This window comes from Gasterosteus aculeatus, chromosome 5 (assembly GCF_964276395.1).
Source record: "Gasterosteus aculeatus chromosome 5, fGasAcu3.hap1.1, whole genome shotgun sequence".
Taxonomy (NCBI): Eukaryota; Metazoa; Chordata; class Actinopteri; order Perciformes; family Gasterosteidae; genus Gasterosteus; species Gasterosteus aculeatus.
Window position 1 is genome coordinate 15492423 of NC_135692.1, and position 16176 is coordinate 15508598.

General features: G+C 46.0%; 1 protein-coding gene across 2 annotated transcripts; it reads left to right on the top strand.

Annotated features, from left to right (window-relative positions):
* Positions 1-42: 42 nt before the first annotated feature.
* Positions 43-15501, top strand: wdr90 (WD repeat domain 90). 2 transcript variants are annotated; one of them, XM_040175837.2, is made up of 43 exons: positions 43-395; positions 478-569; positions 769-945; positions 1350-1488; positions 1582-1752; positions 2309-2435; positions 2734-2801; positions 2980-3086; positions 3167-3394; positions 3555-3617; positions 3707-3775; positions 3906-4016; positions 4179-4324; positions 4463-4520; positions 4809-4927; positions 5680-5841; positions 5956-6086; positions 6179-6295; positions 6415-6650; positions 6900-7036; positions 7269-7399; positions 7490-7620; positions 7807-7968; positions 8090-8218; positions 8414-8547; positions 8639-8679; positions 8794-8913; positions 9321-9476; positions 9562-9644; positions 9727-9829; positions 10002-10123; positions 10879-11035; positions 11137-11327; positions 11510-11678; positions 11859-11982; positions 12306-12477; positions 12840-12962; positions 13108-13276; positions 13644-13774; positions 14294-14437; positions 14643-14759; positions 14852-14936; positions 15077-15501. In XM_040175837.2, the coding sequence occupies exons 1-43, from the start codon at positions 383-385 to the stop codon at positions 15232-15234; spliced, it is 5523 nt and encodes a 1840-aa protein (XP_040031771.2). In that variant the 5' UTR covers positions 43-382; the 3' UTR covers positions 15235-15501. The 2 variants fall into 2 exon arrangements, with proteins under 2 accessions (XP_040031771.2, XP_040031772.2); XM_040175838.2 differs by having other exon boundaries at positions 3710-3775.
* The last annotated feature ends 675 nt before the right edge of the window (positions 15502-16176 follow it).

Sequence of the window (16176 nt, forward strand, 5' to 3'; positions counted from 1 at the left end):
ACCATAAATGTCTTCTCTACAACGCATTTGCCCCACAGTCCACATGTGAACTCCATTACCCAGAAGCCCCCCCGGGGAACGCGACGCAGTGACGTCACACACGCCGTAACCAGCGCGGAGCTTGGAGCGGGAAGTAACGTTATACGAACGCTGCGAATCAGCACCGAACTGCCGTTTCCTCGGTAACGTGACCCGGGCCGCCTGGAAAAAGGTCACAGTGGCGTGAAGCTACGCGTGTGGTCGTGTAGGCTGCTCACAAACGGTCATGTAATAGTTGGTGGTTAGCTTGTTTTGTCCCAGCTAACGTCTCAGCTAACGTTACTCGAGTTTAAACAAGTTGACGCGAGACCGAGGAAGCAACAGGTGGCGAAATTCGTCACCCATGGCCTCTAAAGGTAAAGCGGACTTTAAAGCCCTCGAATAAAGTTGCTATGTCAGAATGGATCAAAGTTTGCAACAAACTGTCATGGTTCACAGGTTGGCAGCATCCTTACGTCAACATATTCAAACATGTCAAAGTGGAGGACTGGAGAAGGTCCGCAAGAGAGGGGGACGTGTCAACATACAAGGTGAGCCCGCACACGACTTAAAGTTATACTTTACCCCCCAAACTATGTTTTGAAACATTGGATTTGGCTTGAAAGTTGCACAAAACAGCTGCATGGCCACACGTATTATGTGATTCTGTTTGGAGTGTCGCTTCTAACAACAAGTCTTCACACCAAAGTTGTTTTTTTTCTTCTGTCCTCTTTTGCTGAAATCCCCCAGGACAAGAGACTCAAGTGTTCGGTGTTCAGGATCAGGGGTCCTGTTCCTGCCAACAGCTACATCCGGGTACCCAAAGGCAGCGGCCAGTCTCTGGGGCTGCTGGGGCGCTACTTCTACCTCCTCTTCCGGCCCGCTCCCGGCAAACACTTTGTGGTCCAGCTGGATGTTTCCGCGGAGGTATCCGACCCCAGCGTGTGCATGTGTGTGATGCAATCAGGTGTATTGTTGGACCCAAGCTATCTCAGCGGGCCTGTAGTTTTTGGGGGGGATTTCAATAGAAACTAATCGCCAATGCCCCCTTTCTTTTTTCACGCATTCTTTGTTTGAATTCTTTATTTGAAATTGTGCCATTTCAATGTGTTGCTTTTTTCTACTAATTCATGCCGGTGGATGGATTCAGGTCCTTTGTAGTGTGTCACATTGATATACGTGCTGTAGATGTTGGTATTTTAATACAATTCAAAAGAAAACGTTAGACAACATGTATCTACTATACATTTATGTACGTGAAGACCTCTTTCCCTCATTAAAAGAAGCATCATGTTTTCTTCTCCTCTCTCTTTGTGTGCTGTGATGTGTAGGACGGCCAAGTGGTCCGCATCTCTTTTTCCAACATGTTCAAAGAGTTTAAGTTCACCGCTACCTCGCTTCAGTTTCCTTTCCTCTGCGGATCTGCAAAGGATTCAGTCTATGAAAACACTGCCAGATCTGCAAGGCGAGGTAAATATACGAGCTATTGTACAAATGCATTTGCTTTGTATATAATGTGAGTAATCTTCCAGTAATAACTGTACTCATGTTATTGTTTTCCAGGTTTCGTGGGTCCGGCCCCCACTTCAGTGCGTTGGACCTGTTTGATGCTGGATCTGCAGTACATCCTCTCTGTCTACCTCAACCGCTGCTACAGTCAACTTAGGAGCATTAAGCTTTGTGCCAACATGGCAGTGAAAAACATGTTTACCAGCGACCTGCTGCTAAACCCAGGTGGGACTCAGACTTTGTTGTCCTGTTCGAGGGAAAGGAGATGCCACGGTCTCAACAGAGCCGAACATGAGTGCATGATAAACTACAGCGCCTTCATCCACTCCATACAAACACGCCTCAGCACATTGCCGCTACGCACATGACAGTTACTGGGGTGTTTTGTTGTGTGACGCTGGGGGGAAATATATTGTATTGTATATTTATACTTATTTTCCATTTGTGAATATCTCCAGTAGTCTACATGTTTGAGGATAATACAAATAATGCCACGTATTCAGCTTTTAAGGTCCCTTAAGTGCAGAAATATAATGCTCACAGGCTTCATTTATTTAGGAATTAAGGAGCCTCATTATTTTGAAATTCATTGCTTGTCGAAAAAATATCCTTCAGGTGAATTTAGAGAATGTTTTAGGAGCCCTTTTTTTTTAGAGGAAAAGATATATTTTCTTCACATGCCATTCATTTAGTTTCCTACTGCATCTTCAGATTTCAACACCGCAGTGCGCTCTAAGTGGGTGTGTGACTTTGGTTCTGTACATTCGTCTCTTTTAAACAGGCGTTTCCTTCAGCGAAGCAAAGATGATGGGTCTGGCTTCTTCTCAGGGAACAGGTCCTATTCCCAGGGACATGTCCTATCCTGTGCCTGACGGGGGCTCCTGGCATGACCTCTATGATCATATCAGGTAATGTGACGCACACAATGCCCTTCACTCAAATAGTGCTAAAAATAAATCTGCCCTAAACACTAGTGTCCGTATTATCTGGGAAATTATTTTTGGTAGTAATTTGTTGTTTTCATCCCCATTGGAAATGTATTTTTCCATATTGCATAGGTGCTATATTTTATATATAGGAGTTATTTCCACTTAGATAATGCAATATTTCTAGTCTTTATCATATGCATTTAAGAATTCTGAAAAATGACCTGCTTCTGTCCCTGTGTGTTATTATGAAGTCCCTTATCTTCCCCCACCCCAACAGGTTTCCCTCAAAGGGAACAAAATTACCATTCCACTCCATCCAAAAAGGCCATCTCCAGCCCGAGGATAGTAAGTGACGCATTAACATACTGTTTGGGATCTTCTTCATGCAATATATTTCCTGCTTTTTGCAACACATTCTAATTCTAATTTGTTTTTACAATGTTGTTCTGCTCCACACATTAATGATAAACAAACATCAGGAATATATTGTCGATAACTGTCTACCTTTTCCTTTCTTTTCCAGATTGTGTCTCGAACCCAAGAATTAGAGAAGAGTGTAGCGGTGTCAGCCTCAGCAAACCAGTTAAAGACAGAGTGTCTCTCATTCAGCAGATTACCTCTCCAAATTCAGTGAGACTAAATGCATAATCAGCTTGGAATTTAACAGTGAAGATGTGGCAAATGTCAGGTTTCTCCTTCTGCCTCCTCAGCTCTTGTGGAATCGAACACCCAGGGTGACGGACATACCGGACCTCGGCGGTGTACTGAATGATGACCGGCTTTTCCATAACGACGGGCAGCATCAGAAGGAGCCAACGTGCTGCAGTTCGCAGCCGTCTCCAATCAGGCCTCCCTGGGACACCGATTACGGGGGAGTTCATGTGCATATTCATGCCGAGGACGGCTTCAGCAAACATGAGGAGGGAAGTGAAGAGGAGGTGAAGCTTATTATCGACTAAATTCACCCCCGAAATCCAATAAATCACACTCATCTCTTTGGACATTACACCCAATGCATTCCAGTTCCTCGGATGCAGTATTTTTTCTTTTTTCTTCTTCTTTTTTTTGGAAACACTATAAATCTTGTTTTATTCCCAGTTTGTGTGCGCTCCAGTTCCACATGCCGTCCATCTATCATTGTCCAAAGAACCCGGACAGAAGGTGAGAGAAATGAAACCAGCTGCTGTTCATCATTTGTTTGAGAGCTCATAACAAGCCTTTCACTGTTCTTTCTGAACCCTCCTTGTTAGAAGCTGCTTCCAGACCCGATTCTCGGGCTCAGTCGGATCATCGGCTTCGGAGGAGCCACTACTAAATGTGTATGCTCACGCTGAGTTAAATTGTTATCGGACGGGCTTCACATATTTGGGAATCTTGAGGGTCACAAATAACTGGCATTTAATCAAAAGCCTAATGGAGGTCTAACAGCCGTACTTGATTGCACTGCAGGCCCTGTGGAGCAGATCAGGTGATGCCGTGGTGTATCCGTGTCACGCAATTATCGTCTCCATGAAAATATCGTCGAACCAGCAGAGGTTCTTCATCGGTCACACTGATAAGGTCGGTTGCCGTGCACCCTCCCATCCGGTCCATGCTGGTCCTCATTTTGTGTTCACCTTGTTGAACCTAAATAAGTGTGATAGCCCTCAGTCCCGGCCTCATGATGAAATTGTATTCTGAAAAGTTAGAGCATTTTGTTGTGTTTTTGTGTGTGCTTTTTAGGTATCTGCACTGGCTTTTAACGGCAACACAACACTTCTGGCCTCAGCCCAAACTGGCAACCACAGTGTGGTTCGAGTGTGGAACTACCACGGAGGAAACTGTCTGGCCATGTGCAGGATTCATGCTCATTCATTATCATCTCTTAGGTAACCAAAAGCACACACAGCCCTGTAAGATACGATGGTGTAAGTCTTGAGATGCACTTACAAAAGCAGGTCTGAGCTTTTTTACATTAGCGCTCACTCACAAAACCTTTTCTTTTCTGTCCGTGGGCCTTTCTGAAGCTTCTCGTACGGTGGCGGTATTCTCTGTGGAGTGGGTAAGGATGGCCACAATAAAACAGTAAGAGACACAAATACATTTTTCCCTCTTCAAAATTCAAGGGCTTATTATTTTCATTGCAAATAACAGTGATGAGAAGAAGCTGTGACTAGATTCTGTCGGCAGAGCCGTGGGTGTAACTAGACCCAGACGAGAGAGTGCTAAGCAACACCACGTGTCATTACCTGGGTTGATATCATTTCAAATGGCATGTTTTAAAGCAGCTCGCCTATTTTCGCTCGCGATTAAAATGCATGACTGAGAGAACCTGCAACCTGACGGTCGTTACGCTGATCCAACCTTTCATAGATGGTGGTGGTGTGGAACACTTCTAACGTTGGTAAAGGGGGACAGGTGACCGTCTTGGCCAAAGCACACACAGATGTGGACATCATCACCATGAAGGTTGCCTTCTTTGATGAAACAAGGTATCCTCTCCTCTGTTCACACAACGCTTGTGTATTTATGTTGTTTAGACAACATTACATACTTGGGAACATGTTTTGTGCATGCGTTCAAACATCTGCTGCAAATATTTAATTTAGATTTATTTCATTCGTACTCCTTTTGGAATTAGGAGTTCTGCAAAGCTGGTTCTGTTAATCCTGTCGCTGTCTCACGACCAATCCACATTCAAACTAACACACTCGCAAAATCAGTCGTTCTCAGTAAACGGCAGGATAGATGGATATGGTGCAAGAATTTTAACGAGTAGAGGCAAAACCTAAAGGAGCAATACCAATCTACCAGCCACTTCATTTATCAGTATCAATAGACAATTACCAGCATAAGCCACCATGTTCTGAACATGGTTTCACTGTAACAAAATACTCACATTTGCTGATAAGAGCGCTGCTCTGCATCAGGAAGCAAGTGCTGTGAATCGTGGAAACAATTCCATTAATCCTTTTTAAAAATCCTTTTGGAGGGAGGACGATGATGATTACAGAGACGGGGACGCACTCCAGCCTTCGCCGAGTGCATTCATGAGAGAGACAGATGGGTGGTGGGCTGTAACTATTGCATGCACTGTTTATGTAAGACCGAGTGTCCATATTGGCCTTTTGGCCTCCTACATCTGGTTCCCATGCCCCTGTGAGCCGGTGGTTGAGGTAAAAAGCTTCTGGCTTCAGCCGGAATGAGACGTCCGCACGGCGACTTAGAACTGCGCTGCTTTCAGGATGGTCTCATGTGGTCGCGAAAATATCCGCCTGTGGCGAGTGAGGAACGGGGCGCTGCGTTCCTGTCCAGTCAACCTGGGTGAATACCACTCGCTGGACTTCACTGATGTGACCTTTGAGGAGGGAAATCCCTCCAACCAGCATGTTGAAGAACGCACACTGTGAGTTAGCAAAACAGACACTGACAGCATCCACGTTTACCTAATAAGTCTGCGCCCGATCCAAATGCACTGTTGAATGATTGCTATTTCCTTTTTGTGATTGTCTTGCATTAGATTCGCCAGCAGTCGGAGTGGCTTCATCTTTGAGATCGACTACAGCAGGGTTGTAATTAGGAATGTCAGGAGGCTGTTGCCTGCACAGCAGCAGCATGCAAACCGCAGGGAGAAATTGACTTTTAACACCGGTATGTTCTTTAGTTGTTTTAAAGCAGGTGTTTGGTATAAGAAATCCAATCCACGTTTTAAGAGTGTGTGTGTGTGTGTGTGTGTGTCCCAGGTCCAGGCATTGCCATCAACAGCATCAGTGTGTCCTCCTCGTTTTGTTTCACGGGCTCTGAAGATGGCTTCCTGCGTCTGTGGCCCCATGATTTTTCCACTGTCTTCCTGGAGGCTGGTGTGTGTAATGTTTACCTGCAGACAGGTTTCAATATGTACATGTGTCCGACATGTGTATGTGTGCACCATCCTCACACGGACCAAACAATGACTCGGACACATGTCGATGTTTTGAAGAGCACGAGGGACCCGTGAGCCTGGTGTCAGTCTCACCAGACGGCCTTCAGGTGCTGGCAGCCACGTCCACCGGGAGCCTGGGCTTCCTCGATGTGAGCAGCCGTGGTTACAACACGCTGATGAGGTCGCACACGGACACCGTGCTCGGCTTCAGTGTGGACGGCATCCGCCGGCAACTCACGACCGCCTCATCCGATGGCACAGTGCGCATCTGGAATATGGATTCCTTGCAGCAGGTCAATCAATAACACATTCATCTGTTTTCGGACACCTTGTATTTTTTCACCCTTTTATTATCATCAAATTGACAAACTGATGCCCAAATTCTTATTGTTGGAAATTGTATTTATCTTTATCTTTCTGATTTAAAGAAGCTCCACTGATAAGTATCTCTTTAGCAAAAGTAACTGCCTGTGTTACCATCGCTTTGCCCTCGCCTTATTCACCCTCCAACTGACTGTCTCTCTGCTGTCTCCTGTGCTTAGTTGTATGATTTCGTGTCAGAGGACGGTCCTTGTTCAGTGGCCTTCCATCCCAGAGAGCAGCTCTTATCTTGTGGCTTCAGCTCCGGCATCGTCAGAGTCTTGGACGTCTCCAGTGCCAAGATGCTGGCTGAGCACAAGTACGTGTGGGACAATTACTAAATGCCATTATTTCGATATGTCAAAGTCTGTGCATTAATTGAACACAGAGCCAGATATGGTTTTTAGCTGCGGGCTACGCAACTACGAGAAGCCACAATATCATTGTCATTATGACTACAAGGTCCAAAATACTCCATAACGCGACTGGAATAGTAAGCCTGCTTTGGCACTGCCTTTGTGCGCTTGTTTCTCCATGTGTATTTATTATAGGCACCACAGAGGCGACGTGGTGGCACTCGCCTTCTCTCCGGATGGGGAGTTAATGTACAGTGCTGACTCTCAGGGCTCTTTGGCACTTTACAACGCTTCTGAGGAAAACCACAACCTCATCAGAGTTGTGTGTATGTACACACACACACACAGGCACAAACGATCGTGCAGCCAAGTTCAACGCCATCGTGGTTTGATTCCCTTTGTACCCGTTTGGGTAGGTAACGCGTTGGCCCGAGGCACGGAGCGCGCTCCGGACGCTCTCACGGTGAGCAGTGACAGCCGCTGTCTGGCTTTCATCGGACCCTCGGAGCACGTCGTCACCATCGCGGACTCGCGCTCTCTGGATGAGGTACCTCGGACACTGTCGGCACCGTGTCATCTGCCGCGCTGCAAACTGTAGATCATATTTTATGTAACAGTTCTGAAGGAGTCAGGAGGCAGCACACCCCTTTTGAGCAAACCTAGAAGACGTACCCGAGAATAAAAAATAGTTCCATGTTGTTGTTGCGTCCTTTCGTTTTCCGTCTCTGTCTAGTTGCTCCACGTAGACGTGAGTATTTTGGACGTGCACAGCCCCTGTCTCGACTCTGCACTGAGGGTCTGCTTCTCGCCGGCCTCCACTGAACACTTGTTGGTCGCCACATCGGCGAACAAGATCCTCTGGGTCAGCACCAAGACAGGCCGCCTGCTCCGAGAGGTGAGCATGCAGGGTGTCAAATGAAAGACTTACTGAGAGGGTCCACGGCTGAGTGCATATACCTGAGCCTGAAACGAGAAAGTTTATCGTCACCCTCATTATATATCTCTGTTGTTGACAGGCGTCCAAGGTGCACAAACACCAGTGCTCGTCTCTGGCTGTGAGCGAGGACAGTCGATTCCTGCTGACAGCTGGACACAACGCGTTGAAAGTGTGGGATTATGACATGCAGGCCGATATTAGCTCACAGGTAATCAACACTGTGCCCTCTTGGTTGAATGGATTTATTTCAATTGGCTTTTGATAAAAGCGTCAGCTTAATGTAATGTTTTAGTGAATTGAGCCTCTGGTTGTTAATGTGAATTCTATCTCTACTAAATGCTTTGAATTTAACCTGTCAATCAAGACATATAGACATACAATTCAACGTGGTTCTCCTCACCAGATGTTCATAGGCCACAGTCAGCCCATCAGCCAGGTGAGCTTCACCCCCGACCAACTGGGCGTAGTCTCAGTGGGAGACGCCATATTCCTCTGGGACTTCCTGGCACATCCCGCCGACTCCTTGACAGACAGTCGGTAATAACGATATCTGGAGAATGTTTGAATCTCTTTGATAAGAGTAAAGTGTGTTACACTTTAACAAGTTTCCCTCTATTGACACTCACAGTTCCTCTCTAAGATTAGGCTCCATCTCGGCTCTTAAATCAGGTAACTTGTCAGTTTACATGTTTGTACTCGTGCTTTAATAATAGATCAGATGAACCCTGATTCCAAGGCGGTTACCGATGAAATAAATCATTGATGGACTTTTTCATGTAACAGTTCAGCCTGACGTTGGTGGAGTTCAGTCTTCCAATGGGATGCCTCGACTGACGGCACCCCTCCCCTCCTCCCCGCCGCCCCGACTGGACATCGGCACGCTAGGACGAGTTGACCAGCGGAGTGAGCTCACTTGTTCCCAGCAGCACACCCTTTAAGTTAACTGTATATTTAGCACATACACATTTGTATGGTGTTTGTCAAGTGTTCGTCAAGTGTTCAGGTGTCTCTTGCTAAAAGTGTACCTGAGTGGTTCATGTCCGCTTCATTTACACATATACGGTTTGGGTTTAGCTTCCTACTGTGAGGTAGAGTTAGCAAAGTTTAAAATCACTGGTTTACCAACTAATATCTTAGCCTGTGGCAATATATACCAAACGTTTTTTTGCGGTGTTCCTTAGCAACAGATTCTCCCTCAACACATCAAGAGGGAATTTGTCGCTAATACCAGAGGGGTTTGATTGGCGCTGGGACTTTATTTAGTTTATCGTCACCCTCAGCCATATATTCTTTCTGTTATCCTCCTACAGCTTTGCGCTCCTCTCCGGTTGGTGACGACACCTCGACCACCCGAACGGCTTCGGTCCCACGTTCAGGTTCTTCCTCTGAGCTCAGACCTGCCTCTTTCCTGCAAGTAACAGAGCTGGTCAACCCATTATCCGTGAACGCAGGTCACACGGATGCTGGTAAGTGCCCCGCTGCATTGTCCTGCATTAACAGTCCTGCAACGCTTTTATGTTGTTGTTTTTTTCCTTCTATTTTATCATTCAGTTGAGTTGAAAGGGAAGAAGCCAGCACGTCCTGACTGTTACCGGCACTTTGTCCCTCGTTTCAACACCTCCACTCTTGATCAGGTAGAGGCTATTGTGCCTTTGTTCACTCACCGGGGGACCTGGTGTGTTTGGTGCTTTTGTGTTAATGTCGTCTCTCATCCAGGCCGCTGTGGCTCCTCAGCCAGGAGAAGAGGCCATAAAGCTGAAAGCAGTGATCGGCTACAATGGCAACGGGCGTGGCAACATGGTGTGGAGCGCTGACCAAGGTCCTTATAATCCACTGAAAGCAAAACAAAAAACGAGTTATGAAAGAAGTCTTACGTCACACAGTAATAAACAAAATAAAAGATACAGAAATTGGTGTTTGTTTCATGCCTGCTTTAAAAAAAAAAATCTAAAAAGGGTTGTTTTTTTACCAATCATCAATTTCTGTTGCAGGTTTGTTTGCGTACTCGTGTGGCTGCGTGGTGGTGGTGGAGTACCTGCACACAGGAAGTCAGAGACACCTGCAGGGCCACAGCGGGGAGATCTCTTGTCTAGCGGTCACAAATGATGCAAAGGTATTGTTCATAGTTCTAGACTCTAAGATTCCTTAGAAATGCAGGTGTTTTGTGGTCTCTATATGTCCCATTGACTCCATGCCCAAAGAACTAGTTGTCTCATTCTACGTTTAGTATTCTACATACTGTGGACATTTGTTCCCACGGATAACCATCACAGCAGATGGTGAACATGCGTTTCATGTCTGAAGGCCATTGCTACTTGATTAGTTCCAGCAGGAGGTCAGGAATGTACTCGCCTCTGTCGTTAAGCAAAGCCAGAGGAGCTGTAAGAAACCGTCATCCTTTGATCCGTTATCGCCAGGAGGCAAGCGGAGGGGACGTCTTATCGGGAGAGTGATGGACTCTCAAATTGATTGAATTCCAGTCAATATCCACGACCACAGATGCTACGAGCGACTTCTTTCAGTTGTTAGAAGTCTGTGCACTATTGTAACATTATATGTAGAATTGGCGCTTGGACTGGCGGGATGCTAATTGGTGGTATAAAGTTGGTTTTCAATCAGCCAGGAAACGCCGTTACGTCTGAGAGGCTTCTCAGTCAGACAGCAGATGGCAAATGGGCAAGTGGAGCCGGGGATCGGACCAAAGGACCCCTTAAGGTGTCGATTAAACATCCAGGGGATCACACCGAGGTCTCACAAAGGCCGATAAATCATGACACACACTCCGTTATGGCTTTTAAATATGTTTAGTCCTGTTTCCTATGGAATCATAGATGAAAAAATAAAGGCGCCATTTTACTTCCTGTGTAGATCGTGGCATCAGCTGCTGGCGGCAGGAATGGGTGCAGGAGCCTCATCTGCATTTGGGACATCCAGAACGGAACTTGTCGCAAGACCGTCTCCCACCACAGGGGGGCAGTGCAGAGTCTCGCTTTCTCCCGGGACGATCGCTTCTTTCTCTCTGCCGGTCAGTCAAATTGAAGTTGGACTATATCGATCATCGCTCAGCGCTTCCAACTTAATGTGAAAAGAAGAAAAGTGTACCACTGCGTCTTTCCAAACACGTAGGGGACTTTTCTGACCCAGAAGTGGCTCTGTGGAGCACCAAGACCTTCAAGCTGCTCTCCAGTGTTAGGATGTCGGGACCGATCCACGACGCAGCCTTCAGCCCCTCCACAGCCAGCCAGCTGGGCTGTGTGGGCAGCCACGGCGTCTACTTCTGCCTCATGCACACGCACGGCTTGGATGTGGACCTCCAGGTAAATGACCACAGGAATACGCGTTTGATCATTTAGGAGAGAGTGGTTGGCTCCTGACCCGGTGTTGGCTTATAGCGTGCCATCAATGTATTCTGTTCCAGTACTTAGTATGTCAGAATTACAGAGCTTTGAGTTATCTTTGCTTTGGTACCTGAGGATTCATCACTCCTTCCCATGTGTAGGTGGAGCAGGTGAAGACGCCGGTAGAGCTGGGTGACGTGGAGCTGACGGCTCTGTGCTACCACATGGACTCGTTACTGTTCACCGCCACCAATCGAGGACACGTCGGCGTCTGGGACGTAAACACACGGCGCTGCCTCATGACCTGGGAAGCTGATGAGGGGGAGATTGGTACAAAATGGAGCCTCTGTATATTTTAACTAGCAAATTTGGCTCCATGCCCATTTACGGTTCTCAAAGAAAGAAAAAATTCAAAAGAGTTTTTATTGTTTAATCTTTGTGAGTCACGTTTCATGTATCCTGGTTGTAGGCTTCTACACATGGTTCTTGGATTGATGTTTCTTTGTATAGGAGTGCTGCTGTGTCGAGGGAACCGTCTTTTGACAGGCAGCAACACCCGCTGGTTGCGACTGTGGGAGGTCGATGCTTTACGAGGCATGAAGCCTCAGGAAAACAACTGCCATGTTGAAGACAGGTCTGTACGTAGTTGATTGTCCAATAAGTCTTCTTGTTTCTTATCTTGGCGGTGTCCTCTTTCCTTAAATCGTCTCAGGTGATGAATGCGTACTTGCCGTACAGAAATCAGTTAGTGTCACCGGTGTTTCATTGTCATCAGTCAGCATAGGAGAACCTCATGAAGACGGTATAATGTATCTGATACATATAAATCACATATATGTGTATTTATAAAATATATGCCGGTGTATATATTTATATATAATAATATATTGAAGTTCCGTCTGATCGTAAATTGGTCGTGTCAAACAAGCGGTCCATGTCTTCTGGTGTGCTCTCCAGTGGGGCCACGGTGGTGTTGGGGCAGGAGATGATGCTGGACGGGACGACCATCAGTGCGGCCTTTGATAACGCCATGGACATGGGCATCGTTGGTACCACGGCGGGAACCCTCTGGTACATCAACTGGTCAGACAACAGCAGCATCCGGCTGGTCAGCGGGCACAAGACCGAGGTACCAGTGCCAAATGATTCCAATAGCTATAATTCTAAGATGTGTCTAATGAACAAATACCACATAACCTTCTCTGTGTAATTTATTGTACTGATAGTAGATCACACCTCAAGGAAGAACGTTTTTTCATATCCTACTCAGTGCAGTATGGAAACAAAGACGTTTGAATTTAAGTAAAAAGGAATGCAAAAACTTACAATTTCAGCTGTGCTTTTAATCTATATTGTCTTTTAATTGGCCTTTAGTTGTATTGCTGAAATAAGCAGAATACAGAAAAGCCCTGCAACCAACAGGAAGGTGCAGATAAGACGGGTGAGACATGAACACGGAGAACCCGTATTTACGTCCTCTGTGCTGTCCAGGTCAATGATGTGGTTTTCAGCGCCGACGAAGGACATTTCGCGACCTGCAGCGAGGACGGCAGCGTGAGGGTGTGGTCGGTCCCCAGCAACGAACTGGTGGTGCAGTTTCAGGTGCTCAGTCGGGTGAGGGAATACTCTTAGTATTCACCAGTACTGCCAGTGTGACATACTTTATTATTAAACTAATCAACTGGTCTCCTAGCCGATTAACCCCATACGCCCCTTAAATAACACTCGCCTCTGTTTTGTTTGTTTTCCTGTGCGTCAGGCCTGCGGCTGTGTATGCTGGAGCCCTTCCTCCAGTAGGGAGAGTGCACGCGTGGCAGCGGGATACAGCGACGGGACCCTGCGGATCTTCAGGCTTTCGTCTTCCGAGATGGAGATGAAGCTGCATCCCCATCAAGTGGCCGTCACTGCAGTGCAGTACTCTGCTGCCGGTGAGAGAGGATGGATGTAGTTAAATAACCGACATCTTCTGTATCTACTATGACGGCACAACTTACTTTGCGAGGCGTTACTTCATGATGACGTGTTGGAAGGAGCAGCTGGTTAGCGCCGGTCTTCTTTTCGTAATTGGTTCATGTTTTTAGGAGAAGAGGCAGAATGAGGTTGAGCTGTAGTCGTCAAACACAAATAGAACGATGCAAATGATCAAAGGACTGGTCAAAGCACGGTCGGGTAGTCAGGAGAAGAACTTTAAAGACCCATGATCTATTTCATGTTCTTGCAGTAAGTTTATCTGTTTAATTAAAGCAGCTGTGTTTCGTCGAGTCGGGCATCAAAACTCATTTTGGCCCCCTACAGGTGATGTGATCCTCTCAGCGGGGAAGAGCGGTCTGATCGCTGTCAGCAGCGCAGTGAATGGAGAAACCATGCGTATCATCAAGGACCACAAAGGAGCAGCGATTACCAGCATGCAGTGCGTGAAAGAACAGGTCGGCTCACCGAATCCGGTCGAGGAGTGAAGCTCTAACGGCGCGTCAAATGGCAGCGCAATGGGACTAGTGAGCGGTCCGATTGGCCCCTCGGGAACAACGATGGCAGTTATCAACCTTAAACATTTAGAAATGAGGCCTTTCCAAAAATAAAGGAAGAAAAGGATTCTATTTAGAATGTTGATTAATAATAATAAGACAAAAGCCCATTGTCTATATCCAGGCTGTGAATACTTTTCTGAATACCGCTGTGAATTTATCTTTACAAATCAGGTCTAAAAAGGACTTTATGTATCGTATAACGTACACAGCTACTGGTTCTCCAGTAACACTGCTCTTGATTGGCTTCCTGCCTTCTTGGTATTACACACATTACTACAACACATTATGAATCTTATGGTGCCAATTAAACGCAAAGTAAAAAGGGCTCACTGACCCCTTTTGGGGGTTCATTTGATACTTTGGGACATTTTGTTTTTCATTTTTTCAGTCCCTAAAACAGTTTCCTCTAATCCTCAGTGTCAGAGTTTGGGGCTGGAAGGCAACGAGATGTGGTTAGCTGCCAGTGCCGACAGACGCGTCAGTGTGTGGGCTGCCGACTGGTCAAAGGACAAATGCGATCTGCTTGACTGGCTGACGTTTCCTGCTCCGGCCTATTTTGGGGTACTTTCTGTGTTTTAAGTAGTAATTGATGGTAATAATGACTTAAAATACCTGGCATTAATTTGCATGCAGAGGTTCCCTTCCAGTCATTGCATTCTGAATGTATTAAACCTAAAACATTGTTTTTACATTAGTCAGCATGTTGTTGCAACCCAAAACACGCCTTGTCCATATCTAATGTTTTCCTAAACCTGTTGTGCTGCAGGATGACAGCCCACCTCTCAGTCTGGCTGCTTTCTGGCCTGCTGACCCGGGCCTGGTGGTCTACACGGGCTACGGAGTAGAGAAGGAGCTCTGCTTCTACAGCCTGGCTAGAAAACAGGTACCCCCCCCCCCCCGCCTCAACTCCTCTCCTGCTGGGTTGATTCTGCTGGGCGTAATCTCATATAATGTGTTGTTGTTTTTTTATAACAGATAATGAAGAAGATTGACCTGCCCGACTGGGCCACATGCTTTAGCCTGTCCCGTAAGAGTCCGCTCATAGCCGTGGGGTCAAAGGGTAAGCTCGGGGCCGTTGTTTTTTTCGCGGTGTCAGTCCTTCTGAGCTCTAGTTACATTAATGAAATTAGATTTCAACGGTAAAAGTTTCGGGCATGTTTTGTGAACGACTTCTCTCTACATGTCCTGTGGTTTCACCAGCGCGAGTGTTGAAGGTGATCGAGTCGACCAGTGGAAGGTTCCAGGACTTCCTGCAGCACAGCGACTCACTGCGAACATGTCACTTCTCTCCTTCCGGGACGCTGCTCTTCACTGCAGCCTTTAACGAGATCCTGCTGTGGGAGGTGCTGGGCTTCTGACGGCCTCCGAGGGCCTCACAGCTGTTTTCATTTAGATTTTATGTGTTTATATTGTTCCATATTTATTTTTTTCATAAATCTGTAGAGAAATCGTAATGATTTCAGAGAAGCTTTGTGTGAGATTTTCCAGGAGTTTTTCTTTCATGCGAATGGTTTTAGAGTACATTTTTGTTGTTGTATGTTGTCATTTCTATTTTTTTAACAATTTAGGTGGAAAGTTGTATACCCGAGTCTTTTATTGCTTAAAATAAATGACAAAAAACAGAAGTTCTCTTGTTTATTTACTCTCTGAGCAGAGAAGCTTCCATCATGGTGAAGAGTGCCATTCAGTCTTTAGGCAAAGACAAATTTGAATATGTTTATTTGGGGGAGGGGGGCATAAAGTCTCATCGGCGATTAAGATGCAGCCATAAATGATTCTACTGAGTTCAGAGCAGGAGTACAAGCCTTTCAGCATTTACATAATATAATGAGTAAACATGTACTATAAGTAAGTAGTACACTTACAGGCTGTTTTTTTCAGTGGTAAATAGAATCTGTGTAGTCTGCTGTGGGATTATATATCAAAAAACATCATGAGGAAATCTGTATTGTAAAATGACTCCATCTGTGTGAAAGGAGTGCTAGAGTCAAAGGCGTTACGTTTACTTGTCTTTCCAACCAGAACGATGGAGGACCGACATACTGTTCAGAACATTTTGCATAAATCATCTTGGATTTCCATTTTTGTGAATAGACACAAAAGTCTTTCTGTCCGGCTTTGAATTCAGGCTTCACAATTTGAATGACAGGCGCCCTAATCACCCTGTAAAGAGAGCGCAATTATGTGGGACAACTATAATAGTGTCATTGAGAGCTCAAGTCATCCTCTCCATTGTCTCCCTTCTTTATTAGTTGGAGTTTATTGTATGGAATTCACGTGAATCTTCCTGTAAAAAAAAA